The sequence below is a fragment of the Leptinotarsa decemlineata genome, unplaced genomic scaffold (genome assembly GCF_025532065.1).
Source record: "Leptinotarsa decemlineata unplaced genomic scaffold, Ldec_3_MD MMD2_tig00026294_RagTag_RagTag, whole genome shotgun sequence".
Taxonomy (NCBI): Eukaryota; Metazoa; Arthropoda; class Insecta; order Coleoptera; family Chrysomelidae; genus Leptinotarsa; species Leptinotarsa decemlineata.
In genome coordinates this window covers 3,443,449-3,463,093 of record NW_027412674.1, presented here as the reverse complement: position 1 = coordinate 3,463,093, position 19,645 = coordinate 3,443,449, and the positions used below count along the sequence as shown (strand labels likewise).

The 19,645-nt window shown below is 34.9% G+C and overlaps 3 protein-coding genes across 10 annotated transcripts in view; 2 read left to right on the top strand and 1 right to left on the bottom strand.

Annotated features, from left to right (window-relative positions):
• Positions 1–19,645, top strand: part of pdm3 (POU-domain protein pdm3) — a 360,484-nt gene that overhangs the window by 100,286 nt on the left and 240,553 nt on the right. The gene's annotated exons all lie outside the window — the stretch shown is intronic.
• Positions 7,500–18,946, bottom strand: LOC141484793 (uncharacterized). 4 transcript variants are annotated; one of them, XR_012466798.1, is made up of 6 exons: positions 17,899–18,946; positions 13,367–17,841; positions 12,770–12,841; positions 12,206–12,277; positions 11,240–11,825; positions 7,500–11,179 (listed from the first exon to the last, which is right to left on the bottom strand). XR_012466798.1 is itself a non-coding variant. In XM_074180181.1 (2 exons), the coding sequence occupies exons 1-2, from the start codon at positions 11,819–11,821 to the stop codon at positions 10,844–10,846; spliced, it is 918 nt and encodes a 305-aa protein (XP_074036282.1). In that variant the 3' UTR covers positions 7,500–10,843. The 4 variants fall into 4 exon arrangements, 1 of the variants encoding a protein (XP_074036282.1); XR_012466799.1 differs by having other exon boundaries at positions 12,206–12,260; positions 12,825–12,841; XR_012466797.1 differs by having other exon boundaries at positions 12,770–17,841.
• Positions 8,353–8,863, top strand: LOC141484794 (uncharacterized). Its single transcript, XM_074180187.1, has 2 exons — positions 8,353–8,700; positions 8,757–8,863. Exons 1-2 carry the CDS (start codon positions 8,353–8,355, stop codon positions 8,775–8,777), a joined length of 369 nt encoding a protein of 122 aa, XP_074036288.1. The 3' UTR covers positions 8,778–8,863.

Below are 19,645 nucleotides of genomic sequence, written 5' to 3'. Positions count from 1 at the left end.
ACTTTGGTGTTTGCTGGAAACTTCACCTTGCGTGTTTCAAATTCTATTTTGATGTCGACAGTGGATGACTTCATAGCATCGGGTTGATGGGAGCAGTCGATGATGAATAGTGGATTGTTGCGAAAGCTGCCAATATCCATCATCGGCTCACTCATAATTTTATCGTAGTAGCTGCGTTGGAAGTTTTCATATGCATAGTAGGCTGATGAGTCTAACTTCTTATCGAAATCCAGATTCCAACGCTCATATGGATATACTTCAGAGTTCAGAGATAGTCGAATATTATTAATATTCACATGTGAGAATTTAGTTACATCTTTTGATATATTTTCGGATTGATTAGTATTTTGAAAGCCGATAATGATATATCGTGGTCTTTCGAGACTGTTGGTTGTCTTCACAGCCCATATATCTGAGGATGTATCACGAAGTGTGGGTAATTCATAAAGGTCCCACATACGATAAGCCACCTTCACTTTAGCATTATTAGAATTTTTATTGATGCGATTCAATAGTTTCAATTTTTGGCGATCTTCCGGCACAATGTGTCTGATTCTCCATTCTATTTTATTGATTTCTAAATCTGCATCAACTTCTCCTATGAATGAATTTTTGAATGAGCGTGCTATAATCAAAATGAGCTCCTGCTTCACATTCAATATCCCTTTATTGTAATCTTCAGCAAAACCCATGAGATACTTCAAGGGTAATTTGCCGCTGAATACATTGCTGACGGAATCCAATATATCTTGTTTATTCACATCAAGACCCCATCCTATCGGTAGTAGTGAATTTGCTTGTGTTTGTCCGAATGATATCATCGTTTTCATTGTTGTAGTTATACCAGGTTTTCGAACAACGACCACTTGTTCACCCCCCATTTCATAGCGAATTTCATCGAAGAGAAAAGCGAGGGCGTTATTGGATAGGTAGCACTGCTTCGTGGTATCAGATGGTGTGAACTTCCCCTCGATATAAATGTAACTGTCTGCTATATCCAGTATAAGATCTTGAAAATTGATTGGAATTCTTATTTCATCTGAATTTTTGTAATATGGTGAACCATACGGCTTATATGTATGCTCATGATGGCTAATGAGGGAATGGTCGAACATTGGCTCTTCGAATACCTCCAATTTATCACTTGTGGTGATGGTAGCCATGTTATTACTATTTTTTATATCGCACCTTCAAACCAATGGATTTGAGAAAGTTCACGCTACTAGCACTTATTCTATATCTTGACCGTTTGGCTAACATATGTGGAATGAATCGACTTTTAGATTTCCCCTCCTTTAAATGCACATGACTATACTCTCCACCAAATGCATTACGTTGATTCATCAGCTGCCGCTGCTGCAATCGATGACTATTAAAGCACAATCCCATTTTTTTTACAATACTTGTAGAGTTTATATCTTCATCAAATATTATCATCTGCACAGCGCTGGGAAGTAATAAATACTGAGTTACTATTTTATCAGTTTCAGCTTTATATTGATTTTTTCACAGATGATCATCGCTCACCATCGTTTTTGGTCAATTGTTTGGATACTTATCGAGGGTTGTTTTTTCAAATCAGATTGCATCGATTTGATATCCTTTTCCATATGCTCACAATTTCTCACAGTTTCTACTAACTTCAGTCCAAGCGCAATGAGATCTTTTCTAACAGATGAGGAATGTGTTTCTACTCTATCTAATCTCAAATTAATTTTATCAATGTCAGAATCTATTTCTCCTCTAATCTTTGAGATGTAAAAACCAACATAATCACGATTAACACAATCCGTACTCTCTTCAGGTTGTGCTATATTTTTCAAACGTTTATTTTCCATATCGAAGTTTCCATCGGAAGTCAATTTGAAACCGGCTCCAGGTGGTCCTCGCAAAACAGTATTTGAAACAGCCTTACTTCTGCGACCAAACTTATCGATGCTTCCTCCACTCATTTTTGTGATACACTTATGACGGTCGTTGATGTTGTGATTCAACATATGAGAAATGATGATTGTTATAGCTTTATCAATTCCAATTTAACTATTATTTTTTCACCATTGAAATTGATCAGCTTACCATTATCATCCAATATGCGTAGAGTGATATTGTCGAGATACTGACGACCCCCAGGTTGGATTGGCATATATATAATATTTTGTGGCTCTTTGGTGAGTTTGTAACCGGGCTCTACATCAATATCAAATTCAAAGATGCTATGGATTTCATCACCATTTGAATATGCTCCAGCTGTAACATTACAATCCACACGAATTATTCTTACCTTATTGATATTCACAGGCAATGTTGATTCGTGTGTTTCACCACAACCGAACACATTATTATCAAACCCCAGAAGTTCAGCAATGGTGTTTTCATGTTTGAGATTGATGAAATATTTGGAGCGCATTTCGCATTTCAGAGTGTTGTTGTTTGCATGTAGGAGAAATACTTCGTTGATATTTTCTTCATCCCCATTTTCTAGTTTCACTTCTTTGGATTTGATGAATCTTTGAATCACCTTATTGATTTCATCAATTTCATAAGCCCCAGGTGGAATTTTTATAATAGTGGGGGGTGAGTTTATTGTCTGCGAATAGCCGATAACATTATTCTTAGCATCTACATTAAATATGGAGTTGTAAGAGTAGAAACCATGTAATCCCAGACCATAATTACTGGTGGCATCCAATTCGATGGGAGGGTAGAAGTTGGCGCTCAACTCGCTAGAGTATCCCGACAATGAAAACGTACGTGACATGACTGATGAATTTTCACTGATTCAAGTCTTTTTATTGCTGACAGCAGAAATTGTGGAGTAATCGTTGCTTTTTCGGCGATCTATCCATATCACTATGTGTGACTACATTCACATCATTCACTTTACAATAACAACAGAAAATTTTTCTTGTAGGTGGACCATCATTCACATCAGAAATACAGCTGCTGCCGCCGCTGGAATCATTGTAATGCTCTTGGCAGTACTGATACTTCATCACATCAATATCATTTTGTAGGTTTTGTGGTAACTTATCCCATACAGATGCAATTTCATGTGATGCACACCCAATCAACACCTCTTTCGGCATATCAGCGAGTTGTTCTTTACTCATTTTTCGTAAAGTGCGTGCTCTGGAATATGCGATCAATGAATGACTCATCCTCTTGATACTCTTTCTGTCCTGTGCTGGTGTTATTTCCATGATTTGTTCTGGAGAAACTTCAAACACAAATGACCACACCATACTGTGTTGAATTGTTGTTTACGCTCATAGTTATAAGTAATAGTATTGATAGAATTTGATCCCTTATAGAAATAGTAAATCAATTCTTTGGGAGGGGGTAAATCACCAAAACTATCAAAATATTTCACAGAAGTGCCGCTTTTTCTGTATGCTACCCAATGTGTTCCTCGGCCATGTCGACTATCCAGATTTACTATAGCAGATTCATATCGGCGTGGTCCTGATTTTGGTAAATCATCACGCATATATACCCCCCGAAAATATGGAATCATCATTTTCTTAGCGTGATAGATGAGGTCGATGTTGGAGAGAGCTCTTTGAGGTAGCAAATCTATGAGTTTTTTGGATTTTGAGGTTTCAGATATAGTCCTAATCCTTTACGGTAAGGTTTCAAGTAGATACCACTCCCTTGTTTACCTAAAGCAATTGCCTCCATGTGTTTATTATGTCGATTTGTTTCACTCAACTGCTCCCTACTCGCTCTGGCTGCTTGAACTGCTTTCGTTATGCCAGCTGTAGCACCAGCTAAACTTCCTAACGCTGATAAACCAGCAAAAATTGGAATGAGTGGTAGTATTCCACCAATTTTAGGAATTGGTATGATTCGAGGTGTGCGAATTCTCTTTTTGCCACCTGCATCTCGCGTATATTTGCGTGCAGCTTTTAATGCAATTTCAGTTGCTTTTTTAGAATTTTTGACAATAAATTCACTTCCTCCCGCTTTGTGTAAAACATCGCGCACTTTCTTAACGATTCCAGATCCAAAAGCTATTAACTTAGAATCTTTTAATTTTTTTGTAGCTTTTTTTTTCTTGATAGGACGTTTTTTTTGTATGCGCGACGGCTTGGATGGTGACTTGCAACCCATACCAAATCGACGTTTTCCCTTCATTATATTTGTAATTAGCCAAGCGGCTCCTTTCTCTCCAATAGAAGCGTCTTTTGCCTTGAATCGATTCCAAGAACTTTCAGCAAGTTCCTGATCCGCTATGTGTCTAGCTACAAGATTGTTGGGATTATGTGAATATGCAATATCGTGTTTTTTGCATGCAACATCCAGTTGATTGACACCTGGATCACCTCTCACCAATCTTTTCTGCAATTTGGTGCCGGGACCGCAATACTGATAGCCAGGTAAGTGTAATTCGAATGGTAGATTATTAATGAGTGAATTTACCAATCCTCTACCAACTTTATTCGAATGCAATTTAGTAGATCTGCATCGGTTCATAACCCCCATTTAAATAAAGAAATCGATATGGAACCCTGCTTATATAGTCTCCAACTGTCATACAATGCGCATACTACAGCAAAAGCAACAATTTTCCATCGATAATTTCGATGAAAAAGTGGGTTGTGGATCGGGAAGTGGTGTCAAACAGCGTCATGGATCTTTACTTCCACTATCCATTCGCGGACTGATTATTGGACCTTCTAATTGTGGCAAAACAAATGTTATGATTTCTCTGCTGACTCATCCTCTAGGATTACGATTTGCAAATGTTTATCTGTATTCAAAATCTCTTTATCAACCTAAATATGAGTATTTACGTGAAGTGCTAACTCCAATTAGAGGATTGGGATTTTACACCTTCGCCAATAACGCAGGTGAAATAGTAGAACCGTCAGATGCCAAAGCGGATTCGATATTCATTTTTGATGATGTTATGTGTGAGAAACAGGATGTTATACGATCATATTTCAGTATGGGTCGTCATAAAAATGTGGATTGTTTCTATCTAGCCCAAACATATTCACGAGTCCCAAAACAATTGATTCGAGATAATGCAAATTTTATTGTGCTGTTCAAACAAGATGATATGAATCTCAATCATATTTTTTCCGACCATGTGTCACCAGATGTTACATTCAAGCAATTTCAAGATATGTGTGCGAGATGTTGGAAAGATAAATATGGATTTTTAGTAATTGATAAGGATCGAGAAGTGCTAGATGGACGTTATCGAAAAGGATTTGACGCTTTCATATATCCTTGACGTTCTTGAAATAATTGATTCATTCAAGTGCTGGATAGTGTAGACAACACTTCATTGTACTCATTTTCGGAGTGAAAACAATATGGAGGGGAAAAATGATGACGAAATATGTTTAAAAAGAAAATTAATTGAAGCAACGGATGCCGTTCGAAAGAAATTCAATTATATCAAGAATAGTCGCCAAGGTGATCAATCAACACTCGAGAGAATCTACGAGCCAATAATAACACCATTGAAAGCAATATCTGCCAATACTGGAGGATTATCTCAAATGAATGGAGTTATACAGAAAACAGATAGTGGTACACCATTCACCGCTAAAACTATAATTAAAAGTGAGTTGAAACCAAAATTTGAAGGTGCTTTTTCGAAGGCTCATCAATCTTCTCAATTGTCAACTTCAAATTCAGAATCACCAAATGCACTTGATAATGGTGATGAAGTACAAATGCATATACAAAAGTTACTATCAGGAAATCCCTCATACGATACAGTCTTTGGAGTACACATGAACACTGATACGGGAAATTTACAAATGGGTGTAGCTGATGTGGAATTTATCGATGAGAAAATTGTGTTCAAGAAAAATGGTAAAACTATTGCCACATATCAGGGCACACCAAAATTATATAAATTGATATTCATGAAAGTACCATCGGGAAATATTCCCTCTTCCGATATGAGCACTTATGGTGATATACTCAAATTAACAAAGGCGGCATATAAATATAATGAAAGAAAACAGGGTCTACTATCGAATAATTGGAAGAAATATCGTGAAATAATTCTACCACTATTATCCAATGGAAACCCTCTGCCAAACTCTAGTAGAGAAGGTGCTGGCATGATCAAACCGCCAACCCAAAAAAAATATATCAGAAATAAGCATATAGATTATGTATATTGGAATAAACTCGAAGAATTGATTGATCGCCTTCGATTACTTTGGAGTTCACGAATGGCTGGTCATACCGGCCACGATAATGAAATATTGTCCATAATTGAGGAATTACGTGAAGAAGGATTAGTCTATTAATCACAAAGTCATAAACACAGAATCAGTTTGTGAAACTGACTCATCACTAAATGATTTGAGGAATGTGGAAATGTGAATTAGCGTTATAACTGAATTGATTGGTACTTTTACTGAGCGAGTTGATGAATTTGATCAGTCAGTAATTAAACCTGCACTTGAACAGTAGAGAAGTGAATCCTTAACATAATAATCTTGAGTAATATGAGTGATGCAAAATGGGAGATTGTGAAAGAAATACATAAGCCAGCGCGTCGAAATTTTCCCCGTCGAAAGACAATAATAAAGGGATTTTCGGACTTGTGGCAGATGGATTTGATGGAAATGCAATCATATGCTAAAGAAAATAACGGGAATAGATACATACTCATAGTAATCAATTGTTATTCAAAATATGTATGGTCAAAACCGTTGAAAAATAAATCTGCTGATTCAGTTACTGCAGCTATGGCAAGTGTGTTGGAAGATGCAAAGCATGTGCCGAGAAATTTACAATCTGATCACGGTAGTGAGTTCTATAATTCAAAATTTTCATCGTTAATGAGAAAACACCATATCAATCATTACTCAACATTCAGCACAAAAAAAGCTTCAATTGCCGAACGAGTTATCAGAACTTTGAAAAGTTGGCTTTATAAACAATTTTCACTTCAAGGCCATTACAAGTGGTTGAAAGTTCTTCCTAAAATTACCAATCAATATAACAACAAAGTTCATCGCACCATTGGCATGAAGCCTGCAGAGGTAAAACCATCTACAAAATTGTTCGTTTATACAAAATCTGAGAAGCCAAGTGGTAAACGTGAAAAAAGTCAATTCAAAATTGGAGATATGGTACGAATTAGTAAATTTAAAAACATATTCGCCAAAGGCTATACTGCAAACTTCACCACTGAACTTTTTAAAGTTGTGAAAATTAATAGTACAGACCCTATAACTTATGAGCTAGAAGATGTGAATGGACATCCAATCAAAGGTTGCTTTTATAAAATGGAGTTGAATAAAGCGAAAGATCCCAATACATATTTGGTTGAACGAGTTTTGAAAAAGAAAGGACGTCGCCTATTTGTGAAATGGTTGGGATTTTCTGGAGATCATAACTCTTGGATTGATGAAAATTCATTAATGTAATTGCAGTATTATTGTTTTTGATGAAAAATAAAGATATATAAATGAAATTGAATTTTTTTTTTTGAATTTTGATTCTAAATAGTAAAAAAAACAAACAATATTCAAACTGATTTTATTCATCACATTTATATCTATTAATGCATTTGTTTAATTATTAGCGTTCGTTGTGATAGGTGGCACCATAACCAATGGAATGTAAGATCGAATAACGTTGCCATAGATTTCTAGTCTCCTCATCTGATCTTCACTCTCCAAACACCAACAATCCCGGAAGTGAAAGTTCTCATCGGGATGGAAATCACCAACATTTTCACATAATATCCATCCATTTCTACACATACTACATAAATTGTTCCAACAATCTACTTTGTAGTTATCACAACGCATACAACGTTGAATTAGTAACTCGCGATTTGATGCACAATTCACACACATATTTCTACAAATTCCTATATTGTTATACACGATTTTGGTAAAACATTTGTAGCACTGATGATGGACGCATACTTCAGGAGATGAATCATTTGACGTCTTCGGAATTGTGAATGGACTCGGAACTGGAACTGGATTCTCCAACACACATCTACGACACAAACCAGTACATGGATTAATATACGTCTCAGGCCAATAACCTTGACAATTATTACAAAATATAGTTTTATCAATTTTAATTGGATCGCCACACACTTTCGGTTTTGAATTCCATTCTTTCGGAAAAGGCATATTAGTATTCACTATTAGATGGTGCAATATTCAACTGACAAATTCAACTGCACTCTCATGAACCTATTTTTCCTATCATAAACTCATAGAGAGAATAGAGGGAGAAGAGTGGTGGGGCTACCACCTCCACAATCGAACAAATCATAAAAATCGAATGCTGATTCTGAAACTTCACTTCACTAGTACTATTAGTAACTTCAAGCTTTTCACTCAGAAATAAAGAAAAATGAATTCTGCAAAAATTAATGAAGTTTTGACAAGGTTGACACTTGAAGATGAAAATAATTGGTTTTCGGATGAAGAAGACGAACTTCCCAACATCATTATCGAAGGAGAAGATAACATCGGAGGAGAAATCGATATATTCGATGTAGCACAAGAAGATGGTGGAGCCATAGCTGCTGCTGATAATTTGCAGGATAATGAAGGTGTAATGGATCCAGAACTTGAAGATGAAGGCATTGATGATGATCCAGCGACAGACAATGGCAACATTATAATAGGGAGCCGGTGGATGAACATTAGTGAGACAGTGGAAAATAATTTAGATCTGTACTGTGTGACGGACTCTCATGTGCGTATACGAAGCATTAATGATAGCATCCACACATTATGTTGGTGTTGTTTTAGATTTTATTCCCATCGAAATAGAAATAATGGAGGCGAATATGAACATATGGATTTACATTACACTATATCGATGATGGAAATAACTCAAACTTGGTGTGAATCTTGTGACAGACCTCTGACGAATTTTCGCCGTTTAGATGCATGCATTATTTGTAACAATGTCCCTGCACAATGAAATGTTATAATAAATATCATTGATTTCACTATTGTTGATGTTATTTTAATAATGAACCTTTTGATGGAGAAGAAAAGTCCTTCTCAAAAAATATGATTGACACAATATACATGATAAACTAAAGTATATTGTTGAGACATCCAAGTTTTTTTCTTAAAAAATAATTGTATTCTAGTCGACGATTTGAATTCAATTGAATTCTTCTTCAGAGCTCAAAAAGTCGTTTTTTCGTGTTGATGATATTAATAATTTAAAACCTATCAGAGATAGTAGATAATTGAAAAATAAAAATCATTGCAACAACAAATTTTCGAGACAACATCAACACAAAACGAGATGAAACAAACAATTGGCTTTATCTTTATATTCATCATTCATTTTTCACATTGAATTTTGTATTGAACTTACCTAATTTTTTTCTAACATCTATAAGTGATAGATATGAGTAATCAGTTTTCAATAAAATAATGTCTTAGGTTGAACACTGCCCCAAATCACGCAGTATTCCGTGTGCACCAACCAAATTATGTACACTCCGAGTACACTAGCGTAACCTAACCATTCTGATCATCATCGATAACGACTATTTCAGGATCTGGAGAATCAGCTATCATAATGATTTCTGGGGGGTCGGCGAATTGATTTTGTACAATTTCTTCATCCAAATACGGTTCCATAAGGTCAGGGCTGGGTGAATCCCGAAAGATTGGAAAAAATTCATTCATCACACCAAAGTCGCCGTCGCTATCATTTGGGTCGTCAAATAGACCGTATTCGTCAGCGTCGAATTCGAAACCACGGTCCTCATCCAAATCAATTGTGGTGTCTGAATATCCATCGAAGTTGTTGTCCACACCCGTTGAATTGATAATTTCAACTTGAATGTCTCCATAAGCTGAATCCTCAGAAGGAACGAAATATGGTTCACTCGTTGAATCGGCTTCTTGCACAACCGGTGTTACTTGATTCATGATGAGGGAACAAGTGGTCTGTTACTTGCAGTGTGAAGCTGAAAATCTCCAATCTTTCGACATTGACAATGAATGACATCACAAATCCTTGGGATATTTCCCAAGGATTTGTCACATGACCTCGATATATGAACACAACTTATTTATATCTCATATGACCTTGTGTTATGAAATGTCATATACCCGCCGACATGGAGTTTTGGCCTTGGTTTTACTATCTCATACGACCTTGTGTTATGAAATGTCATATACCCTCTGACATGGAGTTTTAACCCTAACGATTGACTTTGTTTTCGACAGATAACTTTTGAATGTAATGAATGATAATCTCATTCTGTTTTCTGAAAAATAACCATTGATTTGTCTTCATCTGAGTCATCCATCTCAATATAGGATGTAGATTTTTTTTTTGATCTGTGGCATTGATGACATTTAATAATCAATGCTACAATCATTTTAATTTTTTCAGAGATTGAAAATAACTTTCTAATTGTTACTTTTATATATTTTTTAAATAATCAGATTTGCACTTTTAGTTATGAGTAGAAAGTAAGATACATAAATATTATTTGTTTTTTAGAAATAAAAATGACTAATCATTATTTTCCTTATTTATTTTTCAAAATATAAAATATACTTTTTTACATATAAATAGAAATTGCATAACATAACTTTATTTTGTTTTTTTTAAACTAAATGATTAACTGATACATTCATTATTCATTTTTTCAAATATGAATAATCAATTTTACACTTTTAAATATGACTAGAAAGTGACACTCACATATAACTTTATTAGCAACATACAAAAAAAAATATTTACAAAATATTTATTGGGGGAGATTTCTCGACACGATTGCTCTGAATAATACAGATATGAAAATAATATAGAAAATATTATGATACATGAATTGCAAATGTATAGGGAAAGATAAAAATTTTTACAAGAGATGTAAGATGGAATTTTCATGTATCTCCTTACTGAAGATTTCCAATTGTCGAATTTTGGGAGAAAGTTTTTTCATGTGAGCAGATCTCTCTCGTTGAGCTGCTCTCATTTGTTCACATTCCACTTTGAGGAGAGAAACTTGCTCTTCCAGTTCAACAAGTTTTTCCTTCTTCGCTCTATATTCCGTTTCGAAGCCATTGTAAGCGTGATACATCTCTAGAAATTTATCTCTCCTGGATCTCATAAATGAAAACCAATCGTCTGAGTTTTCGAGGTCAATCGTTGGGGGAGGCGTGCTTCCAGCACTAACATTATCGTATTCAGGAACCTGTGGAATGAAAGAATATGATGAACTAACATCTTGTCGCGTTTGAGTAATGATAATTACCTGATGGAGTGATGTAGAAGGTCCTGCTATGACTTCCATCTCTCTCATTTTTATCGACTTGACTTTATCCCTTTTTTCGTGTTTCGCCTTGTGTCTCCTTCTAGATGGCGACTTCGAGGTAGACTTTTTAGACTTCTTCGCCTTCTTCATTATTTTTTCATCACTCTCCATTTTTTTTCTTTTTCGTCTCTCAAGGTCATCATCCGAACTGTTCTGAATGATTGAACTATGTGGAGATCCCATATTCTTCGAATATGTTTCCTCCATCTCTAATATGTTACTCACAACAGTTTGTGATAAGTTCGGAAGTGACTCATCAAGATTCTGGGTGTGAGTCGCCATCACATTATCAATGTTTGAGGGATTGTCATTCATCTCCACATGGTTTGGATTGAATCCATTTAAAAATGATTTAGCATTGTGCATCTGCTGAATGGAAGTCATCACCGGTTGTGGTATCTCCCCGCCTTCCTGAATGATCACGTTCTGGTGGACAATTACATCCCTGCGCTCCATTTCACACATTTCTGATCGGTTCACAGAGCTTGATGGTTTTAATAAAGCTTCTTTCAACAAAGACATGGTTCTGAAATCAAAAAATAATAGACAATATAATATGATTAAATTTAATTAGCTAACAAAAAAAGTTTTCATCTTTTCTTTTCATCACCTTGATACAAAACAGTGGAAATCTTTCAGAAAAAGCAATTTCAAAAGAGGTAACTATATACGAAGAAGTAACTTTTAATCACAATGTACCCTTTCTAAAACAACTACTTTCAAAAAAAACATTGAATTACATGAAACAAAAATTACATTCAAATCAATTACTTTCATATGAACACTGAATCATACAAAAAAAAAAAACTTTATAGAAAAACAAAAACCGTTCTTTACCAAAATTATTCTCATCTTAAAATATAACCTTTTCAGTTTGATATGAATAATATAGTAGGTTGTACTTACATCGAGATGAATTTTCAGCTGCTAAGATTTGAAGGCTTTGATGGAGTTGCTTCACCTGCCTGCTTTATTGAACTGAAAGGAAGGAATCAATTTCAAAAAAGAATTCCATATAACATCATCAAAATCTCAATGACCTTTTAGAAACCTTCAAACTTGTTTCACACTTTTCAAGGTTGTATTACGTTCACATAAAAACCAATGACCTTTTAGAAACCTTCAAACTTGTTTCACACTTTTCAAGGTTGTATTACGTTCACATAAAAAACAACTACTTTCATAGAAAACAATGAATTATATGAAAAAAAACTCTGAACTGATAATTTGATATGAACACTGAATTATACAAAAAAAAAATTTGAAACTGAAAAGAAGGAAGCAATTTCAGACAAGAATTTCATATATCATTGTCACATCTCAACTTCCTTTCAGAAACATTCAAATTTTGTTCAGAATATTCAAGGTTATAGGTATTAAGTATAAATAACCGTTCTTTACCAAAATTATTCTCATCTTAAAATATAACCTTTTCAGTTTGATATGAATAATATAGTAGGTTGTACTTACATCGAGATGAATTTTCAGCTGCTGAAATTTGAAGGCTTTGGTGGAGTTGCTTCACCTGGCTGCTTTATTGAACTGAAAGGAAGGAATCAATTTCAAAAAAGAATTCCATATAACATCATCAAAATCTCAATGTCCTTTCAGAAACCTTCAAACTTGTTTCACACTTTTCAAGGTTGTATTATGTTTACATAAAAACAACTACTTTCATAGAAAACAATGAATTATATGAAAAAAAAACTCTGAACTAATAATTTCACATGAACACTGAATTATACAAAAAAAAAATTAGAAACTGAAAAGAAGGAAGCAATTTCAGAAAAGAATTTCATATATCATCGTCACATCTCAACTTCCTTTCAGAAACATTCAAATTTTGTTCAGAATATTCAAGGTTATATTAAGTATAAATAAAAACTCTCTTTCGAAAACATCTACTTTCATCAAAATCAGTTGATTTACACAAAAAAAAATACTTTTGGAATAGATAATTTTATATGAACACTGAATTGAATACAAATTAGAAATTCAAAAAACTAAACACTCCTAAAATTATAACCCTTTCAATTCGAAATGAATAATATAGTACACTGTACTTACATTGAGATAACTTCAACTGCTAAGAATCGTTGATGATTATTGGGTTGCTTGAGTCAACTATATCACTTGATTTGACTGTGTCACTGCAAGTTAGTTCGATGGGTAAGAGATACTAAAACAGAATGATGTGTCGTCCCTTCTGATTCTGTTCTGCTGTTCGGAAAGGTCAGCCCTTTCTGGTGGGGATTGAATTCGAGTCTTATGATTTGTCCCAACGATACAAAATTGAAAATGGAAGAAAAGGGTAGTAACAGTTTATTGTTGGTAGAAACTAATTTGAGATTTTACAATTGTTCAGAGTGCAGGGTCATATAATCACAAAATTGTTAGAATTCCGCCTTTATCACCCTATAAAACTTCCCGAATATCCTAATGGACATTTCGACGGTTTCTACCTCAATTATGTCAATGCACCTCTGAACGTGCTAATGAATTTTACGATCAGGGTTTCCTACCCGAATTTTTTTTCAAATAAACCATTCAACCTCTTGCATCCCTTCAATAAAATAATATTGTCTAGACACGCTATAAAAGTTCCTGAATGGACACTTCGAGGGTTTCTATCTCAAATATGCCAATGCACTTCTGAACGTGCTAATGGATTTTACGGTCAGGGTTTCCTACCCGAATTTTTTCTTCAAATAAACCAATCATCCTTTGGCATACCTTCAATGAAATAATGAGATTGAGTAGAATACTGCACCATATAATCATAAAATATTTTCTCTCCAAAAATAAACCAAACAACCTTTTGCATCCCTTCAATAAAAGAATGAAAATTGTCTCGACATCAACAGCATATAATGATAAAATATTTTTTCTCCAAATAACCAAACATCTTCTCGCTTCCCTTCAATAAAATAATGAAATTGTCTAGACTTCAGAGACATATAATCATAAATTTTTGTTTGAATATCGATATTTTCTACCCACAAAGTTACAAAACTTAGATACTAAACATCCTTTTTACCCAAAAATGGCGAATACGCGCAATTGTCAGTTTTTGGAATAAAATATAATAATTGAATATTTTTTCTAAATCATATACTCGCGCTAAACTAATTGTGACTCAATCACTTATGAACATGAAATCTTAATTCTAATTTATAGTGACACCACAAACGATTTGAACGATTCTTTTCGTCAAATATGAATTTTCCAAAATGTTAAAAGCAAAAATTAGATTTGTAAAATTCAATTACTCGATTGCTCTTCCAATAATGCAATAAGGAGATCTAGGTTTTCATCGATGGTATTGTTGGAATCTTTCATTACTTCCAAAAGAATTCTCAGATTCTGTTGGGAGCTTGTTTGATAAAATTCAATATCGGAATGACCCCAAGGTAATGTTTTGGTAGTATTCGGAATTATGAATCTTTTATCATCGTTATGCGACAGAGCGACTTTATTACACATCAAAGTATAAATATCATGTAAATCACTTCTGAATACATTCATCTTTCGCAATATTGTTCCACCTGTTTCAACAATCCTAATGTAATCGTCAATTGAAATCCGATTTTTAATCACGGATTTTTTGACACCCTTAGCCCTTTTAATTTCATTTGACACACTTTGGATGTGATATGCTTTTGCTCCAGTCCCATGAAAACTAATAATAGTATCGTTTGGAAGTTCGTCTTTCATATTTCCAATTACCGACTTCGTAACTGGCACATGGAACTTATTTTCCAACGGATAGTTGGAAGTGTCAAATTTATCAACATTCTCAATGATAAATTCATAAAAATTATCTGTCATTATTTTCAAAATCAAAGAGTCTGTGTCGGTGTAGAGAAGAGAAGAACGTGATCCGAAATGTTTTTTAATAACATCATAGAAAAAGTCGTAAATGACAGTTTTCGACATATCCAATATACTAAACCCCAGATACAATGGTTTGTTGTAACAAACCTTAACTTTATCCATATGTATGACTACAAAGTCTTCTGCAATTATGGATAATGTTTTGAAATTAGGGCGAGCTATCAAAGCGTTAGCACCCATTCCTCCCCGTATAGATTCCCAATGTGTAACAATTCGAATGTCTCTCCTGTTGTAAACATTTTCCAAAGTTTTCCCATAAATAGAGTTCACATTTAATTTGAAGTAATTCTTCTCAAACTTATTGGTGGCTTCATTTCTCAGTTTAGTATTTAAATCGATATATTTTTTCAACCATTGTGACTGATCGAATCTGAGAACTCTATGGGTTCTAATCAGCTTTAAACCATTACGAAGCGCCTGTTTCAAATTTCTATAATGAACGATATATTTATTTTTATCATTCAAATTAGGTATAAGTTTGGCTATTTTAGACTTTGACCCAGGCGGTATGATACTTTCAACCAAAAATGGTAAGTCTGAATGTAAATCGTGCATTTCAACGGGGTAGTGAATATCAACTTCAAGAATGTATCCTTGAGAATTTTCATCTGGAATACTGACGATATCTAGTTTACTTATTTCATCGGAGGTCAACCATGTGAACCCTCCAAAAGGTAGTGATTGAGACATGCTATGACCATACAGATTTGTTGCATCCAAATACATGATAAATGAAGAAGCTTCATTAGGATTATAATTTGGAAGGAATTGATTATTTGCAATGTGCTGTCTCTCCGAACATTGACTAACACCGCCACGAATACCTTTTTGAAAAAAATGCACCATGTCTATATCAGTTAATAATTCCAACTTGATGCCTGTATATTTCAACATAGCGTCCCAAGAAAGTCCTGGAGATGTGAAATAATGTGCAGGATCCAATTTATATGTACTCAAACTCATGTTTCTGAAATTTTCGAAAATATCACACAGTAATAGAACATCTGATTTTAAGTAAATATCAGAATATTCACCCAAATCACGACAATTGAATGTTTTCCATACCTGCTTCACTCTATCATATTCATTATCAGAAATATGTCTTTCATTCAGTTTGTCAAAAAAGTCCGCCTTTGATGGTATAGATGAATAATTCAATTTATCTAAAGAATCGATGAAACTGTATGGAAAAACACCTTTCTGTCTCATAAGTTTAAATTTATCATTTTCTGGAAAATGTTTTCTCATTTCCACAAAATGTTTCTCATCTAAATTATCGCCCAACTCTTGAAGAGATGCACTCATAAATTTGAAACTATCAATGAACCTTAATTTCAAAAATACTTTTTTCAATTGCCCATTTCGATTTAATTTGTTTTCCATAAATAAATGTTTCGTGAAAGAAATATATTTCTCTTTAGTTTGAGCGAGGACGTCAACTTTACTTTTATTGGTGCATAAATCTTTTATGAACAAGTGACAGTCATACCCACTGAGATTATGGAAAATGATCGGAATGAAATTGGGCAATTTGAAATTGAGATTACATATGGAATGTGTTGCCCCAATATTTTTTTTTCCTGTCAGGTGACAATGATCACGGATTTTAATGTCATTCTCTTCGAATGTCTTTCCACATATAGCACATGTAGTGGCATTATTGAAATCATTTTCTTCCTCAACAGTCAAAGGGTTCATTGGAACGATATTTTTCAAATATTTGTGATATATATTGGTGACGTCAGCCTCCAACTTTGAAATGAAAACTTTAGATGCATCAGCCCCTCTATACAATACGAATTTTGAAATTGAATCATCAAAAGAGCACTTTATGAAATATGAGAAAGCGTATGGTTCATGAAGATAGGTTCGATTTGTGAAAGACTTAGCAGGATTTGGCTCATTTGTGTGCAGTGGTTTAAGGATTGATTCAAAATCTCCATACACCGTGAATGGAACCCTCAACTGTTTCTCAATATTTTCAAATTTCAAAATATTCTCAGGTACGCATTCACCGAATTTATCAACTCTGAATTTAGGGGTTGGTGTTGTTGTCGATATGTGATTACAATCATTCAATTGATGTCGCAATAAACCCCGCTCATTACTAAAGTATAATAAACAACCATCACAGAAATATTTTCTATGTTCATGTGCTGATATTTGAGATGATACTAATCTCGATAAATCTTTAATCCAACAATAATGACTGTTACCAGAATCATCCATTATATTAAGCAGATTCACATGACTATTAAGTCTACGTTTCGAATAATGTAACGGGCCTACAACATCATATGAATCTTTACCGTTTTTGAAACATTTTTCTAAACCATAAACATTGATAGAGCAATCATTCATAATCTCAAATTTAGGAATATCTTTCAACTTTACTGGAAAATCCATACCTGCTACATTCAACACGGTAGAGAAGTGAGGATAAGATGAAATTTCACACACTCTCACACTGGCAGGATACAAAGCTGAAGTTACAGCCCATGCAAAACAGTATTGATCTTGATTAATAACATTCACAACACTTTTCTTCAACTCAATGAATTTGGGTAACTTGATATAAGAAGAGCCTCCAAGGGGACTATACTTGTTAACATTTACTTCCATAAACAGAATTTCCTCGATAGTCCAACCTGAAAATTTATTTTCTCTTGACATCTAATAACCAATTTTGTGAATACATCACTTACCTGAATCTCGATGTTGAAATTCCATTGCTTGAGCAGTTAAAGCATCAATAAAAATGTTATAAATCACATTCAAATCCATCGATTGATCGACAACTTGATTGGGACTATTGAATGATTTTACTTCTAAATTCTCCTTAGTTTGAAGATAGTAACGTCCAAACACCTCCATATTGACTTTCACACTTTTATGGATAACTAACACTTCTTCGAGTAGTTTAAAAACTTTTTGCTTCAATTCATTGAAAAATGTTGGGTAATCAATGTGACGGTTTTGACTATCCACTCTATAGCTCACAATTCTACACTTGAATGCTGTGCGTATGATTTTAACACCGTCCCCATATTGAATACATGCATTTGTTCTATGTTGCAAAGTCCTCCGATGAATATTCATCTGATCACTTGCAATATTCAAATTGCAACACAAACAGGTTTGCATTTCTGGAGATAATGGAGCGTTTAACCTAGGCCTCTTCGACATTGATGGTCCTTCATTATTTGCAAGAATACATGATTCTCGCTGATGACGACGCAAGTTATCACTCCGAGTGAAACTATTTCCACATTCACTACACGTATACATCTTTTATATAATACCACACGATTATGATGAGAATACGGACAAAAAAGAAACATTCACAACACACATGTTATATGTGCATAACCCCCCACTCCAATGCAAGGTAAATCTACGTCATTTTATTAAATATCACTCAAACTCAAGGTAATACATCAGTAATATCGTTCAAAATTTTTCCCAAGGTCATATGACGTGTTCGAAGCTCGAAATCGCTTAGGAAATTTCCAAGGTCATGTGACCATGCAAGGCCAAATCATAGCTGTACAGTAAAAAGCGGTTCACGGTCATGACATCACACAAATCTCAATGCCAGTCATGGGCGGGGAGTAAAAAAGGGGTTTCACCTCATTACACATCTCAATGCCAGTCATGGGCGGAGAGTAAAAAAGGGGTTTCACCTCATCATGTTACACACAACTCAAGGTCAACTCATAGGCAGAGAATAAAAAAACGAATCAAGGTCACAGTCAGTGGTGTGTATCTGGGGGGGCATACCCTTGGGAGGAGGTCCAGACCCGTCTTTCCCCCTCTACTCGTGTAAGAGTGGACCAAACCACATCTGCAAATTATTCAATCAAAGCAGGTGTCCCGCAGGGGTCCTGTTTGTCACCACACTTATATTCATTATATACGCATGACTTCCCTATGTTCTCGAGGACGAAGGTGGGTATTTTCGCGGATGACATCGCGATTTACGCGCACTCTTTCTCGAGCGAGGTGGCGAAGCAGCAGCTTCAGATCCACCTCGATAGGCTAGTCGTGCCGTATTTTGAACAAAATAAAATCGAAATAAATCCCGATAAAACTGAACTCGTAAACTTCACGAGGAAATTCACGAATCTGAAAATCTTCAAGAAGTTGCGAGTTAAGGATAAGTGCATTGACGAGCAGAAGAGTGCGAGATATCTGGGAGTGATCCTGGACAAGCGCCTGAACTTCCAGGAACACTTGAGTATGGCGATCCAACGAGCAGGTGCGGGTGCAGGAGCAGGTGCGGCGATAAAACGCACGTATCCGCTCATTGCACGGAACTCTAAGCTCAGTGTTGACAACAAGTTGCTCATTTATAAACAAATAATTAGGCCGGCTATGTTGTACGCGAGTCCTGTGTTCTGCAGTCTCAAGAAGTTCCCTTTAATGAGACTCGAGAGAATGCAGAATAAAGTG

Bases quoted from the DNA above. Each gene is read 5' to 3' on its own strand.
- LOC141484794 (XM_074180187.1), top strand. From the start codon at position 8,353: ATGAATTCTGCAAAAATTAATGAAGTTTTGACAAGGTTGACACTTGAA. The intron at 8,701-8,756 runs GTGCGTATACGA...GTGTTGTTTTAG, and splicing joins ACTGTGTGACGGACTCTCAT to ATTTTATTCCCATCGAAATA.
- LOC141484793 (XM_074180181.1), bottom strand. From the start codon at position 11,821: ATGTCTTTGTTGAAAGAAGCTTTATTAAAACCATCAAGCTCTGTGAAC. The intron at 11,180-11,239 runs GTAATTATCATT...TTCATTCCACAG, and splicing joins CTTCTACATCACTCCATCAG to GTTCCTGAATACGATAATGT.